The sequence below is a fragment of the Lotus japonicus genome, chromosome 5 (assembly GCF_012489685.1).
Source record: "Lotus japonicus ecotype B-129 chromosome 5, LjGifu_v1.2".
In the NCBI taxonomy this organism is placed as follows: domain Eukaryota; kingdom Viridiplantae; phylum Streptophyta; class Magnoliopsida; order Fabales; family Fabaceae; genus Lotus; species Lotus japonicus.
In genome coordinates, this window is record NC_080045.1 from 51033175 (window position 1) to 51050296 (window position 17122).

The 17122-nt window shown below is 35.9% G+C and overlaps 1 protein-coding gene across 4 annotated transcripts; it reads right to left on the bottom strand.

Annotated features, from left to right (window-relative positions):
- Positions 1–11534: 11534 nt before the first annotated feature.
- Positions 11535–16432, bottom strand: LOC130720481 (low-specificity L-threonine aldolase 1-like). 4 transcript variants are annotated; one of them, XM_057571128.1, is made up of 10 exons: positions 16255–16432; positions 14766–15213; positions 14403–14514; positions 13776–13826; positions 13445–13516; positions 13223–13355; positions 13030–13088; positions 12646–12743; positions 12178–12244; positions 11535–11772 (listed from the first exon to the last, which is right to left on the bottom strand). In XM_057571128.1, exons 2-10 carry the CDS (start codon positions 15206–15208, stop codon positions 11743–11745), a joined length of 1065 nt encoding a protein of 354 aa, XP_057427111.1. In that variant the 5' UTR covers positions 15209–15213; positions 16255–16432; the 3' UTR covers positions 11535–11742. The 4 variants fall into 4 exon arrangements, with proteins under 4 accessions (XP_057427111.1, XP_057427112.1, XP_057427113.1 ...); XM_057571129.1 differs by lacking the exon at positions 16255–16432 and adding an exon at positions 15990–16147; XM_057571130.1 differs by lacking the exon at positions 16255–16432 and adding an exon at positions 15780–15914.
- Between the last annotated feature and the right edge of the window lie 690 nt (positions 16433–17122).

Genomic DNA, 17122 nt, shown 5'->3' on the forward strand with positions numbered 1-17122 from the left:
TGTAAGCAATCTATTAATTATTTCTCATCCCATAGAAAATGACAAACATATGAACACCGAATGACTCATGAATACTAATTATTCTACTAAGAAATTGTTTGGAAAAGAATCATGTTATCTTAATGGTGGTTGTAACACCCCGATTTCGGTGGCGTCACTTTAGTAACCAAAAGTAAACTTAATGCGGAAAAACGTAAATATTTTTTTTTTGATAATAACTAAGACAAGACTGAATTAAATAAAACCCAAATGCGAAAGGCAACAGAACTAATATACAATATATATAGCATCCCCCGCTGTAAATAGCGACCTCGTCACGAGTAACCTCCAATGACGGAAAGTAGAAAAGTGTAATGCCCGTAGGCAAAATGTACAATCCCAAAATGTTAGGTCAAGTGTCAGCAACACAAGCCCTCAAAAATAAGAATAAGTCAGAGCTAGGACACTAACACCCAACCTTAATAGACTCTAATCACCCATCCCCCATACTTCCATCATCGACTCCCATCTGGTCATGCATGAAGTCCGGGTCCACGTCGAAGGCTCAATAGTAGTCATTTCGCTCCGGGTCTTTCCCGAAACGACGAGGAATCACGGAAGAATCCACCAACGACATCTGACAAAAAGGGCATACATAGCCCCCCAAACACAGGTAGCACGTGCAAGGGTCAACTTACGGAATATAGGATAGAGAATACAAGACACCAGATAAAGTATAAGGGGTATATATATATATGTTGTCTATATACATATAAGTTCTGCATTGTCTACCCTAAGGTTTAAACATAACATGTTATCAACACTCTAGTACAATTCCATCATCAAAGCACATAACGATATCTATCAACATCTACTCATCAAAACACATAACGATGTTTATCAACATCAACTCGTCAAAACACATAACGATACAATTAGAGTGCATGATATGTCAATGCAACGTCACTCTCGACGGTTCCAGAAAGAATAGGCTGGGCACGTTTGAGTCGGTCCTAACACTGGCATTGTGTCGACCATAACCCCCGAGTGTCACTTACAACCTTGACATAGCCGGATCAGTCCTAACCCTGCGGGTCGAATTTTCCCTCCGCTATGCCCGACAATCAACAGGTCGATCCTAACCTCACGGTCGATCATATCCCCCGTCGATGTCCGAATTACCCGAAGGTATAAACTGTACCCGAAGGTATAAACTGTACCCGAAGGCATAAACTGTACTCGAAGGCATAAACGGTACCCGAAGGTATAAACTGTACCCGAAGGTATAAACTGTACCCGAAGGCATAAACTGTACCCGAAGGCATAAACTGTACCCGAAGGCATAACAGTACCCGAAGGTATAAACTGTACCCGAAGGTATAAACTGTATCTCATGATGATCTCCAAATCATCCGACTCATCTCTATCCGATGGTCAACACTGCTCAACGAGCAAAGAGCATCAACATGCTCGGAAACTACCCGTTTCCCGGCTTATCTCTCAGATAGCCCAACAACACAACTGCTCCCAGAGCACAAGAGTATCAACATACTCAAAACCTCTCAATATCTCAACATTTGGATCTGACGACACTTCTCGTTTTCCAAAACTAAGATTCGACTCCTAAGCTTCCTTCGAGATTATCATCATTACTTAAAGATTTAGAGGTTGTTTAAGGTCTTATGAGTTTTCTTCACAAAATAATATCCTTTTAATCTTATCGCGAATCTTATAAGTTTTCGGGATCTCCAAATCCCAAATGACTCCAGAGAATGTCTCGATCCATGAAAAACCATAACAAGGCCCGAATCTCATTCGTCCTATCGAACTTTCTCAAAACTCTCAAAATAAAATCGGCATGACCTGCCCGCTATTCTCACTATTCAGAAACTCATATTTCATTGCTAAAGCATAAATAACTCAGCACCATCAATCAACATGTCATATATCAACATAATAAGCAATAACCACATAGCACTTAGCATATAAGGCATGCACCACACATCCTAGATTACCCACATAGCACATAGCATGTAAGTCAATCTCCAAAAACATTCAGTAGATGAATCATCTACATTGTCAGCCGAAGCCTCAGAAAACTTTTCCCAGTCAATCACAAACAAGTGCATAAACAATAAATCAAGTCGAATTCGTCGACACCTAAAGCATTAGCTAGTAAGGTAAGTTGCCCTTACCTCTAGTTATTCCAGCGTTCTCCTCAAACGTTCCTTCACAATGAGCTCCTTGATCTTCAGGAAATTCTTCAAAAGAACCTTTAAAGTAAAACCACAAAATTCTATCAAAATCTATCGGAAACTAAGCTATCAATGCTCACTAAGGTTACACGAAGTAGTTCATACTCCGAGGTACGATAATCTAGCGCGAAAGGACAAGTTTTCGGAAAAGGAATTTTCCCCCTCCTCCCCTATAGGGCTCGGCCACTTTTCACAATTGTGGGGCTCGATTTTTCTTCGATCAAACTTGGTTCCTATGCTTTCATTAGCCGTAACTAAGGGTATTCTGAACTCGGAAAAATTATCGGATCAAAAACTGTCGCAGGGGTATTTTGGTCATGATTTTTAACTTAGAAATTTCAAAACTGAAATCCCAAAAACCAAATTTTGCAGGGACGTTACTAACGACGTTTATGACAACTAATCCTACTAACACTAAGCTAAGGCGATAGTTTTTAGCCTAAAGGTTGAAGCTTTACCTCAAAAACTCCAAAATGGGTATTTAAGGCTAAAATTGATTCCGGCGGAATTCCGGCGACATAACGGAAAATCTAATCCGGCAGAAGTGATCTTGGGCGCATAAGGAAGAGATTTAGAATCAGAAATGAAAGATTCAGGATAGTTTTGCAAAAACCCATAAACTATCCGCTCAGAAAACTCTACAGAAAAGCTATGGAAAAAGCGATCAGAGGTAAGGATTAGCGACTATACCTCGAAGCCTTGAAATAGCAACTGATTGATCGACGATCAAGCAAACGATGAAGAAAATCTTCTCTTCTCCCTCCCTTGTAGAACTCGCGGCCTTGATGAAGAAAATGGAGGAAAATTTGAGTTTTTCTTCCTTTCTTTGCTATATATAAAGGTTGGAAATTCGCGGGAAAATGAAAGTTTCGCGAATCTGATTTTTCCGGCGTCATACTCCGTGAATTAATAGATATGTTTTGGCGAAAGAATTCCAAAACTAAAATGAGGTCTCTTTGTATTTTTGGCAACTAAAGCATAGTCGGTATAAAACTATTTTACCCGATAAGTTGTTTTTTCCATCGAATGTCGGAATGGAAAACTTCATTCGGAAGAAAGATTGAAATCATCAAGAGAAATGGGTGTACGCGTGTAGAATATTCATTTGAAGCTCTGAATAGAAAAAGTCTTCATCGTCGAGAAATTCTAGGGTTTTGAAATACCAGGGATTCGGTTTCGGCAAACTTCCGATGATTGGAATCGGACGTTCGTAGATCCTAGAGTTTCGCCTCGAAACGATTGTGATATATGGAAAAAGAGAAGTTCTAACATTTCTCTGAAGATTTTTGGAATTAACTTCCGTCGTGCCTAAAAGTGAAAATTAGCTATATACTAGGGTTTCTGACCTAGGTTTAAGCGTAAAACGATCGTGCTATAACTTTTATCGACTTCGATACGATCCTTTGACTTTTCCTGAACTTTCTCCTTCATAAATTTATTTCATTTGGTAAACTCTTGTTCAGGTTTCCTTTCACGATACATCAAGCCTAATCGTAAATGGAAATCTCTTCCACTTATTCTAAGCTTAAAAACTTGGGTCTTACAGTGGTATTGTTTTATGAAAATTTTACTTAATAATACAGAGACTGAACTAAAAAATTCTATTGTACTCAGAAAGATGGCTTGACTCTCTTGATACCAAGGTAGCCAATGGAATAGTCAAATGAAGTTCCGGATGAAAATGGGAGTGGTGATAATAGTGAACCACTTTCTATGTCAAAAATTTCTATCCTGAATGGTATTGTTAGATCACTCAGAAACAACTCTAAGGTGACAATTCAAATCTAATAAAACATCCAACATGGAAGTCAAAGTCTACTTTCTACAGCTCTCTCTTTTGCTGCGTCATCTTAATTGATTTCACAACATTGAACACACCCCAAAATAGTGAACAATGGTAACAACCTAAACAAAACCAAAAATATCTAAAAGTGCACTTTGGACATAGATCACATTTTATTAAAAAAAAGACTACAGTTTGAAAGGGGGAGACTACAGTTCAAGGTTGTTAAATTCTTGTAGAGGTTCATTTGCCATCAACATGGTTTCTTTGAATCGGTGAATTTCTGCTTCGCACCAAGACCTTGACATGAGAGATTCACACATTTGTGTTTTGTTCTAGTACAATGTTTTCTACAAATATTTAAATTGAAAAGATTTTTAGAGAATATATAAAAGCAATTTAGTTAACCAAACACCAGCCCAATATAACTCAAATAAAAGTTGTTTTACCGGTAGAAATGTTAGATTGTTGAATCCTCGCAAAAGTTTCTTGACTCGATTGATTTGATTCTATGTTGGAATTGGACATTATATGAAAAAGGTGGATTTATGACTGTTAAACTTATAGAAAAAATTAGATGATAAAAAAGAAAGAATTAAAACATTGATATGTACGAAACTTACTTGTGTCGTTGGTCGAATATCCATAGTTTGATGAATTATGTTTGCGACTTGCGAGCTTTATCTTTTAGCCTCAATTTGAGAGAGATAAACAATGGTTCTTTTGCAAACCAAGTTATCTATTTTTGAGACTGAGGCATATGCAACAATGCTAAAGTGTGAGAAACCATTTCAAAGATAAAGATGTTTGAGTGGGTAATTGTGTGTTGAGATGAAGACTTTTTTGTTATTTATATAGTAAGTAAATGAGAATGAAGTTGTAGAAGTGGAATGATTTTTTCTCTTGGATTTAATTATTTATTTTTATGTCATAATTAGATACTTTGATGAAGGATTTTAAACCAATTTTGAAGGTTACAATTTTTTTTAACTTCTTGTCAATTAATCTCTTAATTTTTATATAACTTCTAAATTGCATTAAAGGTTCTAGGAATTTGAATGGTTTTTTTTTCATTAGGCACTTTTTTTGGTAAATAATTATTAGGCAATTTGAAGTTGCTTATGAATCAACGGCTGAGATTTAATTTAAGTGAAATAAATTGATTTTTACAAGAATATCCATGCCCAACTTTCATAGTTTTTTGAATTAATTGTGGAATGACAAGTTTGCCCCTAAGGCTGCACATACTCTCCCTTTATATATAGTATAGATAGATAGATATATAGATGTAACATTCTGATTCAGCATAAGAAATAAAGAGGTACACATAAATAGCCTTTCGTATAATAGGATCGACACCACAATTAATACTTAATTTAGTTGGTCTCGTTGTCGACTCTAATTTTAGCTCTTTAACATTGGCTAATCTTAGACTGAGCGAAATTATAAAAAATCATCTTGTTTTAGTCGTTGGTCAAACCGATCGATGACACTTAGCATCGACTTAATGTAAATTACTGTTGGTTGCGACAAACGTTAAAATAACTTTTTGACTAACATTCACCTGCCACAGGGCCATAGTTAGCAACAATTTATGGCTGATGCTAGCTACATTCATAGGCCAAATTAGCAACAACAGTAACCGACGCTATGGTTAATTGGGCCCCACTCATTTCGTGGTTCTGAATGTTGGCGTCAGACTACCATATGCTAATTTTACTTGTAACACGCACACCTGATGCACTAATTACACTCATAAAATTGTTTGTTCACATTCTATACACTCACACGCAAATATATATATTTAGAGAGAGAGAGAGAGAGAGAGAGAGAGAGAGAGAGAGAGAGAGAGAGAGAGAGAGAGAGAGAGAGAGAGAGAGAGAGAGAGAGAGAGAGAGAGAGAGAGAGAGAGAGAGAGAGAGAGAGAGAGAGAGAGAGAGAGAGAGAGAGAGAGAGAGAGAGAAGAGAGAGAGAGAGAGAGAGAGAGAGAGAGAGAGAGAGAGAGAGAGAGAGAGAGAGAGAGAGAGAGAGAGAGAGAGAGAGAGAGAGAGAGAGAGAGAGAGAGAGAGAGAGAGAGAGGAATCTGATGCGTGATGTGATGAGAAAAGAACAAAGATATATGAAAAAAAATTGGTGAAAATGAAATAGAAGAGAAAGTGGGGTGTAAATATATCAAAGTTGTTTTCATTCTTAACTGTTTAGTTTCGGTTCTCTCTCTTTTCAAAAATATTTTCCTAGTCCCTACAAAATAACTAATAATTGGTATTAGTCTCTCAAATTTTTTCCTTAGAAATACATCCTTAATTTTCGGAAATAACCATGCTTTGGTCCATTTGACCAATTTAGTGATGATGTGTCACCACACTTACCCATCCACACAGGCATCATTTGTAATGTGGAATTTCACGGCTATTTCCAATTTTTTTATTAATACTTACGTGAATAATAGAGGGACTAAAATCAAAATTGTTGATTTTCTTCTCCACCCGAACTCTATCTTCATTTTTTTCTTCTTCGTCATTCATCATCACCAAGAACATACCCATAATAATTAATATTTTCACATTACTCAATACATTAATTAACAGTAAATGTGAAAGATTACATAAAAAAATTAATGCATTAATTATCATGACATGTTTTCTTAATAAACATAGTTATGTTAAAATGAGCTCACAATTCAAGTAGGGATGGATGGAGTAATTGGAAAAAAAAAATTAACCTTATTCTTTAACATATGAAAAAGTTTGTCACCTGTCCACATGTCATGAGCATTATCAATCAATCTAGCTAGTATGGGCCTAGGCCGTGTATAGACATTTTGTGGCCTTTGTTAAAGTAATTTTCTTTTGACAATAATCTTAAATAGGCTTAATATATCATATAGATTATCAATTTTTTATGTCAATGTTAAAGTAATTTTCTTTTGACAACATTCTTCATCTTCAACACCACGTTCTTCTTGCATGCAAGTCCATAGTGAGGTGGAGGTGAAGCGTGTTGTGAAGGCACAAAGGATATAGTCGTTGAGGATGTGCTTTGAAGCCATAGATCTACTTGTTGAGGAGTACACTTCAATCTCGATGGCCTTGGATCTACTCGTTGACGACGATGACACTAGGGTTAGGGTTTGCAATGGCTGGGAAGGGGAGAAGAGAAATGGACTAGTACAACGCCTCTAGAGTTTGCCATGAACAGGAAGTGAAGTAAGAGGAGAGGGAGAGAAGAGGCGGTGTTAAGAAGATAGAGAGGGAGAGGCGACGTTGAGAGGGAAAGGTGGCTTTAGGGTTTTTTCATGGTGAATGAGAAAGAAATGTCTAGTTAATTAAGGGGAGAATAGGCTAGTCGTTGATAGAAAATTACCTGTTTTTTTATTTCCATCGCTAGTCGGTCGGTTCAATCATGAAGGATCCCAAACCGAAACTGACCGATTCATACCACCTAAACTATATATGATTCTTCATCTAATCATCAGCCCGTCATCTGACCTGACCCACCCAATTGATTGCGATTTATTCAGGTGCGGATCGGGCCGGGCTGGGCCTTGGCTTTGTGAACAGGCCTAGAATTGGTATTGATATTGTTAAAAATGGTACGAGTCTTGATATCCGTTGTGTACCATATAGAGTAAAAAACAGATCATCCCCAACATTTGTAATCTCAAAACCTAGAAATAGGGGCAGGCCCCCATGGGTGATTTTGGGGATATGGCCAGTATATATAGGCTCATGTGGTTGTGGTAGGGGCCAATAAATGGATAGATCTATGTTAGTGTATACGTAGTTGAAGAAAATTAACTAGCTTTGCACTCAAAATGGAAAGAATAAATAAATAAAATAGAGCATTTAAAAGATGAGTAATTCTTTCTCTGGTCCCCGCTTCATATCCAGGGAACAAAAGGGCTCCCTGTAAGTATATAAGGTGTCCTCTGTTTCACAATGTTGCTACATTTGCCTTGAAGGGAGGTATAAAATATTAGTGTCTCATGGTATCCAAGCATATATGAACTTTTCTCCCTCTCTCGAGAATACAGAAATTCAAGAAACCAGTGTGTGCGTGTGATTTGGCGCGTGTAGAATCACCTACCAAATTAAATTAAATAAACTTGATGAAAAGTTCACTAAAATTTTCAGTGGGTGGGCCATGCACACACGAGAAAGTTGTAAAAATGTCTGATAATTATTTGGGTCGTGTAAGTTAGAGGGCTCTTGTTATTTGGGTCGTGTAAGTTAGAGGGCTCTTGTTAGAGTGTGTAGGACCCGATTCTTGTTAGGAATAAGATAGTTGAAGAAGTAAAATAAAAATAGGAGAGCAATGAACAACACAAGAATATAACATGGAAACTTTAAAACCGGAGAAAAAATCACGGCCGTTGTCAAAACCGACAATCAGAGAATAAACACTATGTGAAAATTGTTACAACACATAGACTTCACCCTCAACCACCCCATGACCCCAGTACACCCACACTCTCCAAAGTAAATATTTGAATTACATCTCACAATACTATAAAACAAGAGCATAAGAGAAAAGAAAACACAAATATAAACTTAAAGTGTTTTCAGGTGCTACTACTTTATGTTTTTGGTGTGTTGAAACAAAGAGCTTGAGATCCCTATATATAGTCTTGGACCCTCCCACCCCTCACTAATCTAAGCGATGTGGGACTTCTCCAAAATGCATAACTTGATCTTTTTTCTCCTTCATTAGCAATGTGGGACTTACATTGCAATCAACCCCAACAATTCTCTCTATTGACCCGTTCTATCTCAAGTTTTTTAAATTTGCATTTCAGCGAAATTTTTTGGGTCTAGATAGTTTAGATTTAAACACCGAATATAGTTAATCTTTATGGTCAAATGAAAGTGATTGTAACTCATCCTACTAATACTTTTCAAGAGGAATGAGAAGAAGGAGAAGAGGAAAACAGAAGAATGATTAAATTTGATGAAAGAAATTTTTGAGAGATTAAAGCAGATGTGAAAATCTCATATGATCGTCTACGTGGACTGATTATTGATAAATAAAAATGGTAACCACAAAATGATAAACGGTAACCTATAAATAAATAATAAATAAAAATAAAATATGCTACATAAACTTGACGATGTAGATGCAACATTTTAAATTAAAAAAAAATCAGGGACATTTTAGATTCGAATGTATAAGTTGGGGAAAAATATATAGATAACACTAGTTTCTAATTATACAAGTCATAGATGTACTGTCAAAAAAAAAAGTCATAGATGTATGATAATTGTTAGTTGAACGAAAGTGATTTTTTTGTTAGTATATAATGATTTAGATGAATGACTATAAGGAAAACACTCATCAAAATAGTCTCTAATACATGTATTTAGGAAATACAAACCTTGGCAATCAGTGAAAAAAATATCATACTTCATTTCACATTCATTCATCATGAAATCTATTATGTCCATAAGCAATATTATGTAAAGCATTTCATGATCAATGAAACCAAGTGCATGTACACTTTTTTCTCGATTAAATCTAAAAACTTATGATACCTGATATAAAAGAAACACACATGGTTAATCTTATGAAAAATAATACGATGTGCGTTCAGAGGATTCATTAGTGCACTTCTTCAGTTTTATCCTTTATTAAATCACATAAAGATATAGAAATTAAACATCAATTGCCTCTCTGACTATCATGATATATTCATTACGTGCAGTGCACAACAATAGTTAATGAAGGTCTGAAGCAAGATCTATAAACATGTGATTGAGAAATTGACATTAATTTCCTATGCGCTTTACACAGCCAAGTCTCAGCATTTTGGCCATGCATGTCCTCTAGACCCCACTCACAAGTCTCTGCAAGAAACTACCACTAACCACAAACACCAGCAAGGACAAAACCGTCACCTGAGCAGCCTGGTTGAGGTCAGAGACTCGGTCGGAGGAGGACAGGGGTAAATCGATCGAAGCAAGGATTAAGTGAAAAAAGAAAATGGACAAGAAAAACAACAAAAAATTAGTTCAGATTTTATTTACTACTTTCTAGATATTAGCATGACTACAGCCAATAGAGCCAATTCTTGCAATTGACATTTTTTACTGAGAGATACTCTGCACATCTGTATGAATAAACGCCAAATACACGTGTTGTTCAATAATAATTCACCATGATGCATGCGTAATTAGAAAATTATAATGATTTTTTAACGGATGGTAATTAGTTTATGTGGTGCGTTTGATTTCCCTTGAGTAAAGTTTTGAGTTCGAGTCTAACTGATGAAAAATAAAAACCCTCGCTAAAAGAGCTAGCCTCACCAAGATGTGACGTGACACTAATTTTGGTCGGTTAACATCGCCTGAGCCGATGCAACACTGACACAATTCAAACTTGTGCCACTTAAACATTAGCTTCTTGTCCATTCGATTGAAAAAATAGTGACCACTTTAGCTTTGGATGCGACCAACGTTAATTTAAAGTAAGCCACTATTTCAGCACAAGCAATAGTGTCAACTTTGTTGATGCTAATGTTAGATGAATTCTAGGTCAAAGTATTTTTGTAAGGTTAATAATAATTTCATTGTTGATGAACATATAATGCCATTGAAATATAACAACTAAAAGAAAATTTTTTTTTGGTCAAAAAAGAAATTTGTTTAACTTGTTAAAATTTTCATCCCCAAACCTATTTTTTCTGTTTCTGTGAAAATAGGCCTTATTGTGAACACCCCTTTGGCCCAGCGTAAAAAAATTACTTTATTCCTTAGAGGATTGGTTTCGGTGCCATCCTCTCTTAATTTTAATGCCATCCTTAGTTTTTCATAAACCCAAAATACCCTATGTTAAAATAAAAATTCACATTTATAAGTGAGAAATCACAGTGACTTTCGCACTTATAAGTGAGAATTTTATGTTGCATTCGTGATTTTTGTAGCATGCACTTATTAGTGTGAATTTAAGTTGATTTTTCGCACTTTTAAGTGAGAATTCATGGTGATTTTCGCACTTAAAAGTGAGAAAAAATCAGACAGGAAAAAAAGTGTGTTTCGCACCTACTTTGGGTGCGAAAAAAAGTCGATGTACTTGGCCAAAAACGTTGAAAAACACCAAGAAAAAGAGTAATTGCGAGCCCAACCTCGATTGTGAAGATTTGAAGAACCAATGAAGATGAGTAAGATGAACAAAATGATTGTGAGTGATGTAGGTGGATGAGTTGAAGAAGATGATTGTGGGTGAGATAGGTTTAATGTAAGCAGAGGATGGTGGTGAGGGAATGTTATGATTGATGTAGAAAAGGAAGATGATGGATAGTAGTGACAATGGTGGAGATTGAAGAAGAAGAGGATGGTGGATGGTGAAGGATAAAAAGAGAATGGAGGTGGTGAGGTTGTTGAAAGATAGGAAGAGAATACGTAAGGGATGGAAATTGTTTTTAAGGATATTTTAGTAAAGTGTGAAAAAAAGGAATGGCATGAGAATCAACTGAGATGGCACCAAAACTAATGCCCTATTCCTAACAATAACCCAGAAGGCAATTCAATAGTCAATACGCTTAATTAGCTTCATAACGATGTATCTACCAAAACAAAATAGCTTCATAACGATGTTATTCACAATGGGAACATCATTGTAAATCCTTGTACTTATTTAGGGTACATCAAAGTAACTAACACAGACAAAGACAAATGGAATTTGAAATTCCCCTTTCCATGCACAAATATGACAACAAACTGCCATCCTCCCCTAATTGCCATTTTCACATTGTAGAGCTTGCTGCAATATTGAACAAAAACAAATAAGTTTCATCTTCTAACAATGTCTAAAATATATGCTATTTAAAGGAAAAGAACAAAGCTTATTGAATCTGTACATACCGAACTATCATGTCCCGGTCTCAGTGAGGTCATCTTTCAAAGATTAACAAAGATTATTAAGTAAAATGCTTAGGACTTGTAGAGCTGTCTACATACTGAGAAATCTAATATTAACCCGACATCAATGAGGAGATAATCTTTGAAGAACAACCTCATTGAGACCGGGTTAATACTGGATGTTCGCAGGTCCTAAGCATTTTGCTTAATGAAATTGTGATGGGGTTATCTCCTCCTCAAGACTGGGCTAATCATGGATGTACAAATTTATTAAATAATAAGAGGATAATCGACTTCAACTCATCACCTGAAAGCATGACAAGGCATACTGCACATCACTTGCTGATATTTGGTGGTGAAGGACAACTCTCAATCTGGAATAAGCAGAAAATGTTATCAGCCTCTTTCTTATTAGATTGTCCACAAAGTGGAAAAGTTATCTATCTTAAATGAATAAATTACTTCACATATGGAAAGAGTCAAAGAATCACATTCATAAACAACATTTACTTAAGAAATTACACTAATAAAAAAAACAGAGAAGATCAACATGGTCATCTTCTTCTGACATTTTGAACGCACAAAAAAGAAGATACTAGATAACAAACACAGCAACTGAAACATCATTTTTAAAGGGTGCTTGATTCCTGTGATAATTAAGTGCACTAAATCTCACTATCTCAGACAGTCTCAGAATTTAGAAGTTAACAATTATTTCAATTACTTATAACAGATTGAATATTGTAGAGGTATAACTGAAACAAGAGTACAAGACCTTGAAGAGCTATCTTTCATCAGAAGGATATTGCGTTCTTCCAAGTACTTGCGTATCTTTTCTGCTGTAGTCCATGAACCTTCGATTCCAATAAATATCTGGTATCAAGGGTAGAAAAAACTTAGCAGTTAGGATACAGATAAATAAAGAATTGTCATTTGTAGAACCTTCAATCTGACTTAGTTATGGATCTGTACAAAGCTCTAATGATAGCCCGAGCTCACAAATACTTGCTCATAATTTAAGTTGTTGGCACTTGGCAATAGGGACAAAAACTAAGCAATGATCACAACTTAAGAAATAATGGAAAATTCTTCAAAGCAAAAGTAATCAGAGAAATGAAACATTTACACTAGCATAAGTTACACTATAATACATACTCACCATATTGGTCTCCACAGAACTGGCATCGACTTTGAGTCCTCGAATTTCACTCAGTCCATCTGAAAAGAAGTGAAAAAAAATTACAGGAGAAAAGCAAGTTCAAAAGAAAAAGATTTTTACTTTTAAATAAAATTATAATTCCTCAAACAGATGCTGAACCATGTGGCATCATTTCAAATTGCAAGACATTTACCAGCCAAAGTTCTAGCATTCTTGTGATCACTTTCCAGCTTTCCAACATTTTCATGTAACCCAACAAGTGCAGCAGCACAAAGGATGCCAATCTGTCTCATCCCACCACCCAACGCTTTCCGGAGAACTCTAGCCTAAAAGAAAATATATCAACTAGACTTAAATATTGGTCATTCAGGAAGAATATAGCTTTCATTAATATCTGTCAAAAAAATTGAACTACCTTGGCGATAAAGTTCTCAGAACCAATAATAACAGATCCAACCGGAGCACCTATACCTTTAGACAGGCAAACCTAAATCATATTTTCAAAGGAAGTATAAGTCAGTTAAATTTTTTATTATTCACTAGGATGGAGAAGTAACCAAGTTTGATTTGAAATAGGTAACTAGTCCTCGGAAACTTTCTTCAATAAATTGACACAGAGCCTGTTTGGATATGGGCTTATTGGAGCTTATCTACTAGGAAATGCACTAAATAAGCTCCAATAAGTGCCAGTGTCAAGAAGCCTTGTTGAATCTTTAAGCCCAGATAAAAGGAAAAGAGAAACATACTGAAACCGAATCAGCAGCTTGGACAAGCCTATCCACAGGAACACCAAGTGCCTGAAAAATCAAATTTTCAGTTAAGCGATTCCATATTTCTTTGCATATGTTGGCAGGAAGGAGAAACTAAAGGGCAATAGATGAAGTTGTGGTTAAATGAAGTAAATATTTCCAAGCAGTTCCCTTTTTCTATGAATAGGCCTTGCAGGAATAGCAGGTAAGAAATACAACTAATGGAAAAATAACAGCCAAAATCAGGATTCTAACAGAAGAAAAACTTCTAGTATGATAAATGAAAACCAAGGGACTCCTTCGGTTATCTACAGCTGATCCGTCTCAAATTACTATGGGGCCTAACACAAGGCCCCTGAGGTGAAAACTAACAGAAATTTCCCGGAGATATTCTATCTTGGCAATTGCATATACTGACGTTGAACATTTCATTGCAGTTACAGTGACTCGATAAAGACATGATTCTCTACATTCTATGTTTATTATTGGAGACCATTTGCTGTGAGATATTATTTACTCAAATGCATATATTCACAAAGCAAACCAAATCATCTGATGCGCAATAAAACTTTATATCAAGGCATTTAATTTAAAGAAATCACGAATAAACAAAACATTTCTTACAACTGATGCATTGAAGATACGGGCTCCATCGATGTGAAGCTTCAACCCATGCTTCTTAGCAACCTCTCCAACTCTATCTGTATATTCAGCTGAAAGGCATCTGCCACCAGAGCTGAATTCAGGGAAAGTATTAGTTATAATTCTTCTAGAATTTTGAATCAGTTTACAACAGGAAAGGACTTCTAAAACCCAAAGAAAACAGCTATGAAGCTGTTTATTCAAACGCACCCTAAGTTCTTTTTTCTGCAGGCAGAACTAATTATCAAAGACCCATGTACAAAGTTGAAAATTTAAATTATTGTGGTATTAAGATCACAATGAAAGTGAATCTAAAAGAAATTCTTTTGTAAATAAATTACTTACTTTGCGTGAGTATTTTCCAAGCAAATAAGCTTTGTGGATGGATAAAATAGCTCCCCCTTTGGATCTCTGATAGCAGCCTCAATCAAGTCAATGTCCATGGTTCCATCATTGTTATTTTTCACTACTCTTGGATGCACCCCTCCAATAGTTGCAATGCCTCCATTCTCATAGATATAGATATGGCAGTTATCCCCAAGAATAACTTCACTACCCCTAACATCACAATGGGCAAGCACACATATAAGGTTCGACATAGTGCCTGAGGGAACAAAAAGAGCTGCTTCCTTGCCGAATTTCTTTGCCATCTCTGCTTCTAAGCGAAAAGCAGTTGGGTCAAAGCCTAAAACATCATCATCAACTTCAGCAAATGCCATAGCAGTCCTCATTGTTTCAGTCGGCTTTGTGACTGTGTCTGACCGAAGATCCACAATTCTAGCTACCATTTTCTCTGGAAATAAAACAAGCCAAAAAAGTAAAAATCAATTGCCACTCTCAATTTCTCACCAACTCCATTTGCAACCAAAGAAATTCAGAAAGACTTAAAAGTTGAAACCAATTTTAAACAAAATTTTATTTACTGTGACATTTCTCTGCCACCAACTTAGGTTTCAACTTCAATTGAGAGGCACTCCAAAATTTTGCACTGACAAAAAGAGAGAGGGAAAACTCCAAGTTTCCTAAGGTACAAAATGATCAGTATTTCAATTAAAATCGAAGCTTTCACGAGATTCGGGGGACAACAAATTATAGGAAGAATCCAAGAAGCACATGCATATCTATCACTTGTAGTCTCTCCAGTCCAAATTAAAACAAAAATTCAAAACAGAAATGGGGGAAAACAGGTGAATTCCCCAAGAATTCAGATGCTGAATTGAGCAATTCTACTAAGAAAAGGCAAGGGTTAGAAAAAGTCACAAACTTTCATGCAAAATGAGAGGAGGGGTAATCTAGAAATGGTGTCTCAAGCAAAATAACAGAGCAATAAATAAGAGAATGAATGGAACAGAGAATAACATGATTAACTCCTATCAGAAGCTAAATCATTTCCCAAATTCCTTTCCACAGAAACAGAATTCAGAAGATCAATAACATTACAGAAGCTGCAATTCCAATAACACAAAATTAAAGTTGCAAATTCCAATTACTCCCAAGAGTTATGGAAAAGTGAAAAATCCCACAATAAATACCACACAAAAGACACAGACAATCTAACAAACACAACACCTGCAAAGACCGTGATGCATGCAAGACAAGACAACCTGTGAACTATAGAAATCAGGGTTTGTGTGGGGTTTTTGGTGTTATTCTTGAAATTTTATGATGTTGTTCCTCAAAAAGGGTAAAAACAATAATTGAAAAGGTAGCACTTTTTTTCTTTGTTTCATCCAATACAATACACATTCAGTGGCTGAGAAAGGAACAGCATTGTGGTGGTGTCATCATGGATCATGAGTCATGAAATTTGAAAAAAGGAGATGAATCTATTTACCAGATGATGATGATGATGATGGTCCAACGAGATTGCAAAGTTGATTGATTGTGATGTCTCTTCAGCGCGCACTCGCAGAAATGCAACAATGCAAGGAAGCTTCGTCCACTCTGAAGATTGCAGCTGAACTCAGCTGCATGCAGAGAGATTTATATAGGGACGCAAGCACAATCCACAAAGAATTATGAATTAAGGATAATAATGTAGTTATCTTAGTACAATGTTACTGTAACGCTTATATTGTTTTTTTGTTGTTGTTAAAATTTAGGTTAGGACCGGGGAAATGGTGCCCGCAGTCAAGACAGAGAAAACTATCAAACCAACCTGTTTGGTAAAGATTCGGAGCAGTAAAATTCGTACTTGTGACCGCCGACCTGTTTGGTACGAGACTCTATTATGATCGGCTAAATTAACCCTTGAAGTTAGTTAGTATTATATTCTCCATGTGATTCTCTTTGACTTTATGACTTGATTGGACGAGGATGGCAGCGTGTAGTTTCTTAAATATGGCCAAACCCCCACCTCACCAAACACCAATATTTATCCATTTTTGGGATCCAGTTTCTCTTTATGTGGAGGCACAAAAAATCATCATAAATGTTGGCTATGAGTCACCATTGTTATCGGTTTAGGCCATATTTGGATACTATTTTCTATTTCATCTCCTTATAACTTAGTTTTATTTTCCTATCATATTATTATTATACTAGTATTGATCTCGCGTCATGCACGGATAAAATAAAAGTACTTTATTGGCATACATTAACCATTTTCATATTTCCCCTCTCATTTTTCTTTTTTAAATACATATATCACCTATTTAAGTTTTTTTTTTCTAATCCTAGTTATATTCTAATTTCTTTTTTTT